Source organism: Nilaparvata lugens, chromosome X (genome assembly GCF_014356525.2).
Source record: "Nilaparvata lugens isolate BPH chromosome X, ASM1435652v1, whole genome shotgun sequence".
Lineage (NCBI taxonomy): Eukaryota > Metazoa > Arthropoda > Insecta > Hemiptera > Delphacidae > Nilaparvata > Nilaparvata lugens.
The window spans coordinates 102235988-102251841 of NC_052518.1; the positions used below are offsets into that span (position 1 = coordinate 102235988).

Sequence of the window (15854 nt, forward strand, 5' to 3'; positions counted from 1 at the left end):
CTGACTCCAATCACGCGGTTCAGATTTGAATTGCAGAATGCAGATCAAAAATATTTGTTGGCTGGTATTTTGAATAGAATAAAATATTTTAAAAATTGTATAAATTTTTATCGTCCACTAATATTAAGAATATAATATCATACAAACATATATTTCATGAGTTGATCAAATTTCTGGTTGTGGTATTGAATTCAGTTGACTCAATGACAGACACCTCTATTACGCTTTCTCATCTGAGCAGCTTAGACCTTCTAACCTATTACCATGTAAGTTTTTAAAATAGAGATGCTTCCCATGTTATTTAAATGGAGTCACTTTTACTCCCTAGGGAGTTTTCTGTTTTTTACTACCTAGAGCGAAAAAGTGACACTTTAGTATTATGTTTCAGGGAGTGAAGTAAGTACTTCAGACAGTAGGTGGAGGAAAAAGTATTTTTCGCTCGTGATGTACACAACATTTTTCCTCCATCTACATTTTTTTATAGAAACTGCAAATAAAATCATTCTAATAACTTACGTATTGGTGACAATGATTCCTAACAACATAACCTAAATCTAAAACCTAAAAACCGGTCGTCTGATTGGCACTGCCGATTGCGCTATCTATCGGCAAAAGTTGTAACAATTATATCAGCTGAGCAGCTACCAAAAATGGCTGACTCCAGATCACGCGGTTCAGATTTGAATTGCAGATCAAAAATATTTGTTGGCTGGTATTTTGAATAGAATAAAACATTTTAAAAATTGTATAAATTTTTATCGTCTACTAATATTAAGAGTATAATAATTATCATACAAACATATATTTCATGAGTTAATCAAATTTCTGGATGTGGTATTGAATTCAGTTGACTCAATGACAGACACCTCTATCATGCTTTCTCATCTGAGCTTAGACCTTCTAACCTATTACAATGTAAGTTTCAAAATAGAGATGCTCCCCATGTTATTTAAATGGAGTCACTTTTACTCCCTAGGGAGTTTTTCTGTTTTTACTACCGAGAGCGAAAAAGTGACACTTTAGTATTATGTTTCAGGGAGTAAGTAAGTACTTTAGACAGTAGGTGGAGGAAAATGTTTTTTTTTCACCAAAAATGACTTACACTCAGATTATTCTTCAACGTAATTGCCGTGAAGGTTGAGGTATTTATCGTACAAGTAAACCTGCCTACCAAAACTATCTTCATAAAATGCTACATCCAAATGAGTGGCTTAGAATTTCTGGAGCATCTCGTTAGTTTGGAAGCTCTGCCCTCAAAGTCATGAGTCTTGAGTTTGGGGAAAAGGTATAAGTTACTAGTGGCCAAGTCAGGTTTGTATGGTGGGTGATAGATATTCCATTTGATTTGCTGGAGAAGCCGTTTGGTTGCACCAGCACTGAGGCCGAGTTGTCTTGCATCACAATGATTCCGGAAGTCATTTCAACTAATGTCAACAATTTTCCGAGACCATTCACATACAACCTCTTTGAAAAAATCTGGTGTGGTACACTCACACAACTTTCCTTGCTCATTGAACTGCAAGCCTCATTCTCAAACGAGAATAATTTTGGGGAATAACATAATGACGATTGGCGGCAACATATTTGCAACTACGATCAGACTACTGTATATGTGTATATTATAATTGTTCTCAGAGTACTTTTTCCTTTGTGTAAATAGTGGAATTCGATGATTTTTTAAAAGTCGTCAAAACAGCTGTTCTACAGATGCAATATCTTGACTATGACTGTGTTCTTTTTATAAACTGCTCTACCTACCTCATGCACGAGGAGGATACAAAGTCCTTTTCTCAAGGATGGAGTGGACCTCCCATTATTTTCCCAGGAAAAAGACTCATGCCAGTTGATAGAGCTGACAAATAACTATACAGGATATGAATTTGAAAAAAATCGTTAGAGCCGTTTTTAAGAAAATCGTGATAAACATTGTTTTTTAGTAACTGTCATTTTTCTGAAGAATTTTACGGAGCTCCTGCAATTTTCACAGGAATGAGACTCATGCCAATTGATAGGGCTCATGAATAGCTATCCATGGCATGAATTTGAAGAAAATCGTTAGAGCCGTTTTCGAGAAAACCGTGAAAAACATGGTTTTTTAGTCATTATCCGCCATTTTTCTCAAGAATATTACGGTGTTCCTGAAATTTTCCCAGAAATGAGGCTCATGCCAGTTGATAGGGCTTATGAATAGCTATCCATGGTATAAATTTGAAGAAAATCGTTAGAGCCGTTTTTGAGAAAAACGTGATAAACATGGTTTTTTAGTAATTATCCGCCATTTTTTCCGCCATCTTGAATTGAATTTTATTGAATTTCTTATTGTCGGGTGCTCATGGTATAAGGACCTTAAGTTTAAAATTACAAGTCAATCGGTTAATTAGGAATGGAGTTATCGTGTTCACAGACATACACACACACACACACCAACACCCAAAAATCATGTTTTTGGACTCAGAAGACCTTGAAACGTATAGAAAACTTGAAATTGGGGTACCTTAATTTTTTTTGGAAAGCAATACTTTCCTTACCTATGGTAGTAGGGCAAGGAAAGTAAAAAGGTATGTATAAGTGAACAGTGATTCACCATGACTGGTCATTCATCATTCATAACGTTTCCATTTTTAAATTTGATCATTCTTTGTTAGACATACAGAGTGAGTCATATATATATGGGAACACTTCAGTAAGTTGAAGACTGTTGTAGATATAATACTGTAACTTTCAGGATAAGTTATTGGTCAAATACTCTACCTTTTGACGTACAACTGAATTTCAACCCCTCATATGGGGGTGACTTAGGGGTTGTAACTAGAATATTTCAAATGTAAACACCTATTGTGTGGTACATCATTTTGAAGGCCTTCTCATTACGAGAAAGATGACATCAATAAAAATGTTCTATGATACTTGTATCCAAAATGGCGGCGGATTGAAGTTTTAATTTTTAAAGAAATGAGGGGTTGTAACTCAAATATTTTAAATGTGTAGTACATCATTTTTAAGGCCTTTCTAAAACAAGAAAGATGACATCAATAAAAATGTTCTATGATACTTTTATCCAAAATGGCGGCTGATTGAACTTTATCAATTATTTCTTTAAAAATTTAAACTGATTGAACTTCATCAATTATTTCTTTAAAAATTAAAACTGATTGAACTTTATCAATTATTTCTTTAAAAATTAAAACTGATTGAACTTTATCAATTATTTCTTTAAAAATTAAAACTGATCGAACTTTATCAATTATTTCTTTAAAAATTAAAACTTCAATTTGCCGCCATTTTGGATAAAAGTATCATAGAACATTGTTATTGATGTCATCTTTCTTGTTTTAGAAAGACCTTAAAAATGATGTACTACACATTTAAAATATTTAAGTTACAACCCCTCATTTCCTTAAAAACTAAAACTTCAATCAGCCGCCACTTTGGATACAAGTATCATAGAACATTTTAATTGATTCCATCTTTCTTGTTTTCAAAAGACCTTTAAAATGATGTACCACACAATGGATGTTTACATTTGAAATATTCGAGTTACAACCCCTAAGTCACCTCCTTATGAGGGGTTGCAATTCAATTGTACACACTCTGTATGCTAAACTATTGCCGTTTGCCTGGAAAAACGAATGAAGCTCCGTAACTAGCACTAGGTGGGAGAATCAAGTGTGGCAGCCATGTTTGAGTGTCTGTAATTCGACAACAGTTGACGATCTGGCCGCACCGATCACAGGGCGTTTGATTGATTGATTGATTGAGTACTTTATTTATGTAGATTACAATATATACTGGCCTATACACTTAAATAAAATAGCTTAAAATACAGCAAAATTATAGATGAATTTACATAATATAGACTAAGAAAATAATTATTGAACTGTATATGATATGAAAAAAGCAATTTGTAATAACTGAAGATAATATTGTTATGCATGTACATGAATTGGCGGAGCTTTGAACATATCAATGTCCATTCTTTGGAAAGAATATTCAAAATATCCTTCCCACTAACTCTCTACCAATGATAGAGATGATAAGATGTTCAGCTCTGTGGAAGTCGCCCCCTTCCGCTTGTCTGTGTCTCATGTGATCGGAGGTTGGAAAAAATGACCCTTGTATATGTTTGACACTACTCACACTACCTAGACTCAAGTCGTACGACTCCAGTCGAGGATACTCCAGTCTCTCGGACCTTACGACTTATCTCCTCATTGTTGTGGCTTGAGTCGCGTAAGTGTGAGTCGTGCCTACTATTATGATCTATTTTATTGCGTTATTAGTTTATGTTTTGTTTTTCAATTTGTTCACTTTATTATAATTTTCATCGCAATTATTATATACAGTTCATTTTTGAAATTAATTTATTATTTTGAATTCCAAATGTTTCTTTTGAGACTCGCGCTTCGCACTCGGCAGGGGGCTTCACCCTCTGCACCCCCGTGGGGAGGGTAGCAACTTTCGCTGTTCGCGAATTTAATGAGTGATTATAACCTTGTGACAATATTTCAAAACGTTTTATTCCGCATGAAATCTTGCGTGCTTAAATGCCATTCAACAACTAGCCTACCTTCTTTTTTCAATTTTATATAATTTCTTGATAAGGGCTTCTCGTATTTACATAAAATTTAAAGTACCAGATTTTCAACTTTGTTTTATAATATATCTTAATATAATTTGAAAAATCATTTTGTATCCTGGATGTAGATTTCAGTGGTCGATACGATGAAATTCACAAGATGCAACTGCACAGTATTCGTTAATTTTATTATTTTTTATTCCTCATTATTTTGTTTTGCTGTCAAATCTTAACAACTAAGTTTCGTCTGTGGTTTGCCGAAGGTGGTGGTGGTGATGTCCATGTATGTCCTAGACTTGTTCGTGCACCGGATGATGATGAGAGATGAACTCTTGGCGTTCAGTCGCTAAAGTGAAAGTTCAATAAATTAAAAAAATAAGAGAAAATATCATAAGGACAAAGAAAGTAGTGTGAGTGTGCCAAACCAAATATTGTTTTATTTTAGGCCCATATGCACCAAAAAAGATTGAGCCACGTCTGGAGTAGACGCTGTTCAACTTGAACGCCGTTTAAACCTTCAATCGGTATGCTGATCACAATCAGATTGAACGGCTATTTTGAATGACAATTTTCAGTTGGCTGACCTGATTCCCCATGAATCTTTTCAGAATACAGAAATAAAATGTAAAAATTATTAATAATTTTGACTTTATGAGTATTTATTAAGCTCAAAGGCGTATGGGAGGAAAGAATGTTCACAATAGAAAATTATTTTTTCCTACAGTTACCTTGAAAAGTGGCCATTGCTGCACTGATTACAGAACGCAAAGAATCACTTTTCCGCTCTAGTGCGGGAAAAATTTTTCCTGCACTCCAGATTTGCAACATGGCAACGCAAAATAGTTGGTGGGTTATATGGAGGATTAGTGCACGAAAACAAAATTAAGTTGGTAACAGTGACTGTGGTATAGTGAGGTCCATGTTATAATAATATTAAGGACACCGAGTTCGAGGACAGCCACCACATCAGTGACATCCTCCTTCATTCATTTACTACTACATTATTCAATTTTAAATAAATTAAGGTTTTTATTAATAATAAAATTACACAGAAAAACATTTGATGCATTTTAGGCAATTTTACCCATAATTACTCACTTTTCATATTCAATGGTAACTGTAGGAAAAATTTAATATGAGATACGTGCGCAAAGTTCCTCTGCTGCACTCAAGAAACCATTCCGCACTCGCCTACAGCTTGTGCATAAACGTTTGTTTCTTTTAGTGCAGCAAACTGTTACTTTGCGCACTAGTTGCACAAATAACTATTCAAGCACATGAAAAATTTATGTTGTGTGATTCAAATAAAATTGAATCTGTATAATAATTTTGATTATACACTAAATTTTAATAAACGAAAAGTATGAAGCACTTCACTAATATGTAGACTATTCTTTAAAGTCGTTTGAAATGATGCATTACAGCAACATGTCATAAAACTTGCTCACTGATCTCCGTTCACGTATATTCCTGGATTGAACAATCGAATTTGGGGGTTTACTCTAGCCCTGTTTAAACGGCGTTTAGCTTTAGGGGTTCCAGATGTAATGAGCTAATGATATACTAATTCATGGTTTAAATTCGAGTTTAAACCATGTTTCAGGCTAGACACAGTTTACACGCTGTTGGTACTTATGGGCGAATGATGCATATACATGAAACCATTTAGAAACAAAATACGAGGGTGAATCAAATGAAAACCTTAAAAGTGTTATACATTATTTATTTTGACAACTAGGTGAAACTTACATTTATCATTTTTCGACATAGTCTCTTTGGCGTGTTATGCAAGTGTTCCACCTCTTTGGAAGCGCATGAATACCACGTTCAAAGAATTATTTTGGTTGTGCCTGTAGCCACTTGTGCACCGCGGTTTTCTTTTCTCCATCAATTTGGAAATGCTTGCCTCCCTTTGCATCTTTAAGCTTTCCAAACACATGAAAGTCACTAGGGGCGAGGTCTGGAGAATAAGGTGGGTGAATGAGGCATTCAAATTTGATATCCTTGATAGTTTGAACTGAGAGACAGGTCATATGTGATCGGGCTTTGTCAAGCTGTAACAACACACCTGAAGTGAGAAGTCTTCACCGTTTACTCCTGATTTCTGGCCAAAGTTGATTTTCTAAGAGATTTGAATGAGAAGTACTGTTTACTGTCATTCCCATGTCGATGTAATGCTCCAAAATTACTCCGTTCACGTTGCAGAATAGAGTCAGCAAGAGTTTTCCTGCTGATTGCTGAGTTCGGATTTTTTTTTTTTTGGTGATGAGCTATGGTGCCATTCCTTACATGCTATTTTTGTTTCTGGTTGATAGTAATGTTTGTTTCTGGAAAAACATGAATCACCATACTGTACTGTCATCCTGCAATGAATTTCCATTCCATTGGTTTGACACCTTCACTGCTCAAGAAACGAATAACTGATAGCTGTTCTAACGCGGTGCATATTGATAATGGGGCGGCCATATTGTAACTGAAGTCACTTCTACTAGTTGTGTGTAGCAAGGTCACTGATGCACCTGGTAGTCATTGTGTGAGCTTCAACGAGCATTCCTGTCAATACTACAACTTCTCGGAACTTTACAGCACAAGGGTTTCATTTGATTCACCCTCGTAGATGTCAGTTTTTTTACTTTACTATTGATGAATTTTACAAGTCCAAGTTTCACAATCGAAATTTCATAATTCTTTCTTCTTATGATCCTTATCATGCTGATTATCTGAACCTTCCTCCATCATCCTCTGAATCTTTCTCCTTGATTTTCCTTCTATTGAATGACTGATACAATGATTCTCTTATTTTGTCCTCAGTTCAAATGGCATGAAAATAAGTCTGATCATCTTATTGCACCTCATGTAGATGAAATAAATAATTATCTATTCAACATTTTTTTCAGAGCTGTAGAGTACTAGAGAAAATGGACTTGGAAGAATGTGTACTTATTACTGATACTACTTTAATACACTTAGCTATGGGTTGTCCTCGCCTTGAAAAATTGGTAAGTAATTTATTTTTAATACTTATTTTAAGTAATTTATTTTTCGCCCCACTTGGATGTAATGAGCTGGTTTACGTGCGTCATATGGAGGCCGAAAGTGATTGTTTTCTGGCCAGGCCGGTAAAATTTTTACGGCCCTAGGGCTGTAAAATAACCTTGAAGTCAGCTGATTCTGATTTGATGTGAACGTGTTTACAAAATAGTTTATGAAACGGAATAAGTTTATGCTTCTAGAATTAAATAAAGTATTTTGCAATAAGATACTATCATTTTATTTGGATGAATGAAATACAAATGAGATATTATAAACTATTCAAATTCAATTTTCAGAGTATAATAGAATCTAACCTCAAACCTCCTAGTACTGCGTTTATCACGGAACATAGTGGATAAACGGAATCATTTTATGCTTCTAGAATTCAATAAAGTATTCTGCAATAATATACTATCATTCTATTTGGATGAATAAAATACAGATAAGATATATATTATTATAAACTATTCAAATAATTCGATTCTCAGAGTAGGATAGAACTTCTAACCTAAACTTCCATTGACATTCAGATTGGCCAAATTTCAAGTGTGCTAAAACAGCTGATCAAAAACTTTTCATTATTTATTTGTGTTTATCATTCAATAATTAAAACATTTATAATAATATCATCTTATTGTCATTTGGAAGAATAAAAAGTTTAAACTCAACCTCTTACATAATTGAACATAATCTTTTAGGTTATTTAGACAAATCAGAATAAAAAATAAAAATACTTGGACAATTTCCTGATATTCAGATCACGGTATATTGAAGAAGTTCTTCTAACTACCGTGATTCAGATTACCTCAGATTTGCTAGAGCTATGACCTTCCACTTTTGCTTTCGGAAGTGCTTATAATAGACAATAAATTATTTTCATATATATATATTGTTTATTTTTCTGTGTGGCGAAAAATAACGTTCTCACCATGGGCAAAAATGTTTTTCCGGCTCTCTATCTTTTCTTGAAAACCGAATTCGAGCCAGAAAAGTCTCATTTTCGGCCCTAGGTGCGAAATATACTATTTCCAAATAACTAGTATTACAGCGTTCCTAGCTCTTTTTGCGGAATATTGTTACGGATTTTCACTCTACAAAAGTAGTTCTTGTGAGTTCCTAAGCTATAGATAGAGGTGACAACACTTGAAGTTATTTACACTTTATTGTATTAAAGTGCATTATTTGAAATTAAAAATTTAGCATTTTAAAATTTTAAGCACATCAAAAATCAAGCACTCTATTGTACTCTAAACTGGATAAATAAAACAATCTACTCACTTCATAACAAATAATTAACTTTACTACAGGAAATATTAATTTAATCATTCAACTAATAAGTGATCAGATGGTCGATATAAAGATTAATCACTTATAACACAGTATGCAACACTATCACTGCCTGTATCTTATACCAGGACTCTGTATTACAGTTTGCGTTTCATGTATCTTTACCACCGTTCCGTATCACGTGCTCACGTATCCGTATCACCGTCCTGTATCTTGTATCTTGGTCTTACCTGGAGATCTCATACTGATGCTCTATGCACACGTTTAAGTAGAGTAATTTTTCTGCTGAGGAGACTCAAAAATTGTACTAGCTCTGGCTTGGTATTAAAGGCTTATGTGGTCTTCTTTGCGGAAACTCTAGTGGAGCTGGGGAGGTTTTCCTCTGTCAAAAAAGAGCCTTAAGAACTGTTTTCAGTAAGAGTGTAACAGACTCATGTAAGCCAGTATTTATAGAGCATGGTGTACATACTCTGCCTAGCATCTTCATCTTACAAAGTTTAATGTATATGAAGGAAAACCTTCCATCACTAAATGTCAGGGGTGCAAATACTAGTCATGACACCCGAAACTGAAACAGGATAGACTTAAAGTCTGCTAGGCTAACAAAGACGCAAAACTCCCATCTCAACACTGGAATAAAACTTTTCAATAAATTACCGTTGAGTTCTAGAGAGGCTGATGGAAAAGTATTCAAGGTGGCCATCATTAAATGGTTGAAAAAGAAAGCATTTTACTCGGTAGGAGAGTGTTTAGCTGGGAGTACTACTGATGTAACATTTTGAAGTTGTTCCCTTTTCTTATAATATTGTAACCGCCCTTGATGGGGGTTGAAGATATCTTATTACTACTTCAAGGGAGTCATGGGAACTGGATAGAGAACAACATTGTATTTCCTAAAGAATTTCTCATTTATTATGTCAATTACTTGCAATTTAATTACGAAATATGCAGTACATTTTATCAAAATATTATTCCTACAAAAACTACCTGCCAATAAGATTCTGCTAACTAGAAATTTTACTACAACAAGAATTTTACTAATTAGGGTCTCGGCCGGGTGAAAATGTTTTATAAGGAGCTAGAAATTTAGGCACTTACCCACAGCTATCACTCCCACCGTAATCCCAAACCACAGGACACTCACGTATATCATAATGCCGGAAAAATAACTTAACTTTTTGCAATACGGTTTGGATTTTGATCCGCTCGATACCACGGTTGTTTAACGACTGGAAGCTTTCCGTCCGGAAAACTTCCCCCTCTCCACGTCAGTGTGCCAGAAGGCCTAACTGCTGCTATTGGAAGAGTCGGTTCTCACGAGATTCGGCAAGCGGGTACTTGCCAGGTCTGCAGTATTCCTCTGTGAAAATATCTACAGTCTACCAAAAATCCGCCTTGTCCTTGCCTCGTGGAGCCGCCTCATCCGTGAGAACTAGCAAATATCCCTGAATTTGCTGGTTCCCAGAGTCGTTTAGACATAAGTTAGCAGAATCTTGTTGTCGCTGCAATAATACTACTTACTCACTAAACTATATTTTCCCACTAAAGTCCAACTACGGAAAGTATTATTCTAATATCAGAGTCTTTTCTCCTGAAAAATCTTAAATCTAAAACACATAAAAAATCAATCAATAAAATAAGAAATCAAATTCTATCCATGTCACAATATAAACGTATATACTTTTCATTATCTGAACTTACTGATAAGTGACTGAATGTTTTATGTAGCCTACAGTGTGTGAATGCATTAATTTTATTGATACATTGTATTTTGTACTTTCATTTGTTCTGTGACTTTGTCAATGCTCTTGAGCGGGACGACAATAAATGATTCTTGTCAATAATAATTACTATCACTACACTACACTAGATAACTATTACGGTACTGTCACTGTACAATTATCACTATATTATCACAATATTATCACTAGGAACTGCCAGGCTTTGGGTACGGCTGATACTCTGTTCCTCTACCACTGAACTTCTTTGTTATCACACACTTCTTGTTCATCACTGACTGCTCTAGGCGAGCGATCCCTCTTTATTTACCCTAAAGTTTTTATTCCAGAACAATCCAGAAGGATGAAGGCTTCTCTATTCTTCTCTATTAGCCGATGACATAAATTATAATCTTAGACCTAATACAATAAGAAAATAAGAAATACATAACACCAACTCAGCTCTTCTTAGAAGGCAACTTTACTACATTAGCAGTAAATTCATAAATAATATAGTAGAAAGTGAATTTCCACTTAATAATTTCCGAAATAATAAACACAGAAAAAGAGCCATAGAGGCATGGCTAAACTTGAATTATTTCCAATCGTTGACTTTTATACAATAATCAACTTCATATTATAAATTATATATTCGAACACTTCATACGCTAGATTCAAGTTTATATATTACATCCCTGATTAAGCTGATTTACGACTCACACTGGCGCACAAGGAATCTTCCTTTTGCCGGTGTTTTTGCCTCACCTACTGTACTTATGCATGTGATCATAAATTGAATCTTCATTTTAAAACTATTGTTTGTAATGTAAAGGATATCATTTTGTTATTATATCTAATTAAATAAATATATGTATCTTGGTTTAAGTGCAGTAGCATACTACTAGTAGCATATTTATTTTTTGTAAAGCTTTTTTGTATTTTGTTTTTGGCAAATAAATAAATAAATTATCCACACAATACACAAACCAGAAGTAGCCAGTACTTTTAGAAGCTACTTTCTAGAAGCCTCTAGAGTTGTAATGGTGACTCAGTCTCATAGGCAATAGGGACCTGCTTCCCCATTGTTCTGGCTTTCATCGCTCTGTCTTCCTCTATTTGTTTTTCATCTCTGTTCCTCCTTCATACCACTCACGAACATGTGTGAATTCCATAACAATATCCATAAAGCTGGATTCGCATACAACAGAGAGAGTGAAAATATATTTCCCATAAGTTCTAATGGTATTATTCATAATCACTCGGCCGTGCTGAGTGGGGAATAGTCCAATTACAGCTGGTGGGAATTATTTGTTCACTGTCTCTGTTGTGTGCAAACCCAGATTAAGGTGCAATACGTCAAGCGGCGTTTACATTAATCAAGTTTTCTTGAATTCAAGTTTTCTAGAGCGTTTGATTCAAATGAACGATAATAATAATAATAGAATTTTATTGTCATACAACATAATAACAGTTATAGACAACGTCAAATCAGCTAGTTAATTACAGTCAACAACTTAATGAGTCATTATTGTCAGTGAACCCTAAAAAAAGCAAGTGCCTTCAATTTTTTTACTTTTATTTATTTATTTACAATGCAAATAACACTAATGTAATAACATTGAAAGATAAAATAATAAGGTAGTCCTTGTGCTATTTTTCTTCCAAATTTATAGATGACAAAGTCCAAGATAAGGTTAGAATTTCACGTGTACAATTTTTATAAAATTTTGGTCCAAAATAAACATTAAAACTATAAATTTTGAATTTAGATGGCTTAAATTGATAAATTAATTGGAAATATTCCACACAATTACCACTTTTAACGAATAATATTGAGTTATTTAAGACATTTGGAACTATTCAAGAAACACAAACTCGTAAACACTAAAGCTCAGCTGAGCTGAATTTGGTTTCAAACATTATGTATTTGAACCAGTAATTAGCATTGGTGACTCTATTGTGGAGAATGTGATAGAGGCGAGTCTGTTGGGGCTGATTGTGGATAAGGATCTCTCATGGAATGCCCATACTGACAGACTGGCCAACAGAATCAGTAGTAGTTTATTTGTTCTGCGAAACATAGTCAAGTGTGTGCCCCCTGAGACAGGAAAAACGTTATATTTCGCACTCATTTATTCACATATTGCGTATGGAATTGATCTCTGGGTATCACGTCTCTGCAGACGTAAATAAGATATTGATTGTGCAAAAGCGTGCTATTAGGTGTTTAGTAGGATTGGGGTTCAATCATCCTTGTCTAGATTATTTTAAAAGGCTCACTGTATCTTGTATCTTTAAAATGTATTATATGTGATTAGGAATATGGCCAGTTTAACGACCAATGCACAGGTACATTCACACTTTACCAGAAACAGGAACAACTTTATCGTTCAGTCTCATAGACACGGCTACGGCCTGCTTTCTGTGTTTTGAGAAAAAAAACTAGCTACATAGGGCCAAAATTTCTAAACATGTTGTCTAATAATATAGATTTTAAAAGCATGACTTTCAAAAACTATATGTATATGTTCCTTGTTGAAAAAAGTTTTTATAAAGAAATTTTATAATTGGTTTTTTCTGCTCTCATGTATATGCATGTATGTGTAATATTGTATTATGAACATTTTATTTTCATTTTTGCTCGTGTATGTATGTGTATGAGTAAATTATTGTTTGTTTCCTTTTTGGCATAAATGAATTTGAATTTGAATTTATAGTGTAAATGAATTTTTATGTGACAATTATGTATGATATCATATAGGCAATATCTATATTTTTATGTATTATGTCAAATATTGAAGAGATTTTTTTTTGTACTTGACAATGTTCAATTGTATAGTTGTGATCCATATGACTGTACTGTATTGAACAAAATATTCTATTCTAAATTACTAAGATAATAACGATTTTTGCTAACTTGAAATCAAGTATTTTTGTGAATGTTTTGAGTGGATAAATAATTTTAATTGCATGTTTTTATGCGCAGTCGCTGTCACATTGTGAGCTGATCACCGACGACGGAATTCGTCAGCTCGGAACATCGCCGTGTGCCGCTGAACATTTAACAGTTCTCGAGCTGGATAATTGTCCTTTAATCACAGATGCCTCCCTAGAACACCTAATATCGTGCCACAATCTGCAGCGCATAGAGCTGTATGACTGTCAGCTGATCACGAGAGCTGGCATTCGTCGACTGAGAAATCACCTGCCCAACATCAAAGTGCATGCTTACTTCGCGCCTGTCACTCCACCCCCCTCGACAGGGGGCTCCAGACAACGATATTGTCGCTGTTGTGTGCTGCTCTGAATATTAATCACTATAGTGAGGTCCACGTTATAATGGCAGCACCTGATTAACATCCTTGCTATCCTTGTCTATCATTCCACAAAACATATAGCGCTATCCTATTCTAGCTCCGTTACCAGATCGTTTTTCATCAATGTAAAAATAATTGAAAGAATAAAACGTTGATATTGTCAATACCGGAGTGATCCGTGGTCTAGTGGATAGAGTGCATGCGTAGCAGCATAGAGATCCCGGGTTCAAACCCTCTCAATACCAAAAGTTTTTTAACCAGATCACTCCCGTGTTATCGGATGGGCACGTTAAACTGTCGGTCCCGGCTGAAGTATAACAGTCGTAAGGCCCATTGACGGCTTAAATTATATATTCAGGCGGTGGGACCTTCCCGCAAGGGACTCCCCACCAACAAAAGCCATACGAATTTACTTTATTTACTATTGTCAATACCACTTTTATTTATTTGAAAATTAATTCATAATACAGAACCAGGTTTCATGGTAATACCTACCACATCTTCACCTAAACTTATATGTTTGTTGTTATTGAAGGAACAGATAATTCAATTTTAGTTGGAATTGTAAAAGGGAAGGAGAATAAAAATTGTTTGTGGGAATAATGATGGAATTAAACTATGCTAATATTTGTAGAAAGGAAAATTCTATGTGTTGGGGTTAACACTATCATTAATCCATCTATTCCCACTAACAATTTTCATTCTCCTTCCCTTTTACAACCCCAACACATAAACTAAAATTGACAACAAACATATTAGTTCAGCTGAAGATGTGGTAGGTGTTACCATGAAAACCTGGTTCTGTATTATGAATTAATTTTCAAATAAATAAAAGTAGTATTGACAATATCAACGTCTTATTCTTTCAATTATGGAGAAATACCACCACATCTCTTACCATACAATCAAATAATGTAAAAATATGTCAGCAACAAAATATTCAATCTCAATTAAAATCTATTTTTTCTTGACAAACAAATTATAATTTATGATTTTGAACATTAATAAGCAGTTAATCAGATATACCGGCATCACCTATCCTTCATAGAAGGCATAGAATTGGCAATGTTGTTCTCCTATCTTTCTCCACTGCCATTATAACGTGGACTTGACTATAAACTGGGCTCCCGTTGACACTGACAACACCGCAACTGTCGTCCAACTCATTCAAACCGACACATTTTTGAAGGTCAACCTTAACAGTAATAATACATTTTATAAATCTCCTAAAAATGTAAACATCCGTTCCTGTTGATCAAGGATCTTGATTGACTATTGGTTTTTTAGCGTAGAAATTTATTTTTAGGGAAAAATAGTTATTTGTGCAACTAGGGCGCAAAGTGACAGTTTGCTGCACTAAAAGAAACGTTTATGCACAAGCTGTAGGCGAGTGCGGAATGGTTTCTTGAGTGCAGCAAAGGAACTTTGCGCACTTATTTCACATTAAATTTTTCCTACAGTTACCATTGAATATGAAAAGTGAGTAATTATGGGTAGAATGTCCTGAAATCCATCCAATGTTTGTGTGTATGATTTTGTAATTAATAACAAATTTAATTTTAAAATTGATAATTCAATAAAAAATTGTTTTCTTCTAAATTTTCAAATCTTTAAATTTGAAAATTTTTGAATTTTCAAATTTTATAATTTTTATTTATAAAATTTCAAATTTTTAAAATTTTTAATTTTAATAATTTATTAATTAGTTTTAAATATTTATCTTGTCAAAATTATATGAATAATTTTCATTGCGTTGTCATGCTACAAATCTGGAGTACGCAAAGTATTACTTTGCACACTAGTGCGGAAAAGTGATTCTTTGCGGCCTGCAGTCACTGCAGAAATGGTCACTTTTCAAGGTATCTGTAGGAAAAATAAATTACACCAATATATGGATCAAAATTCGGGGAGAAACAGTTTTAG

At 34.2% G+C, this 15854-nt stretch overlaps 1 protein-coding gene across 1 annotated transcript in view; it reads left to right on the top strand.

Annotated features, from left to right (window-relative positions):
- The window catches only part of LOC111052767 (F-box/LRR-repeat protein 20), a 32526-nt gene extending 16993 nt beyond the window's left edge, over window positions 1-15533 (top strand). Inside the window, exons 8-9 of the mRNA XM_022339534.2 lie at window positions 7474-7575; window positions 13601-15533. Coding sequence (XP_022195226.1) covers window positions 7474-7575; window positions 13601-13921 — 423 coding nt within the window. The 3' untranslated portion in view covers window positions 13922-15533. The remainder of the gene's footprint in view (window positions 1-7473; window positions 7576-13600) is intronic.
- Window positions 15534-15854: the final 321 nt, after the last annotated feature.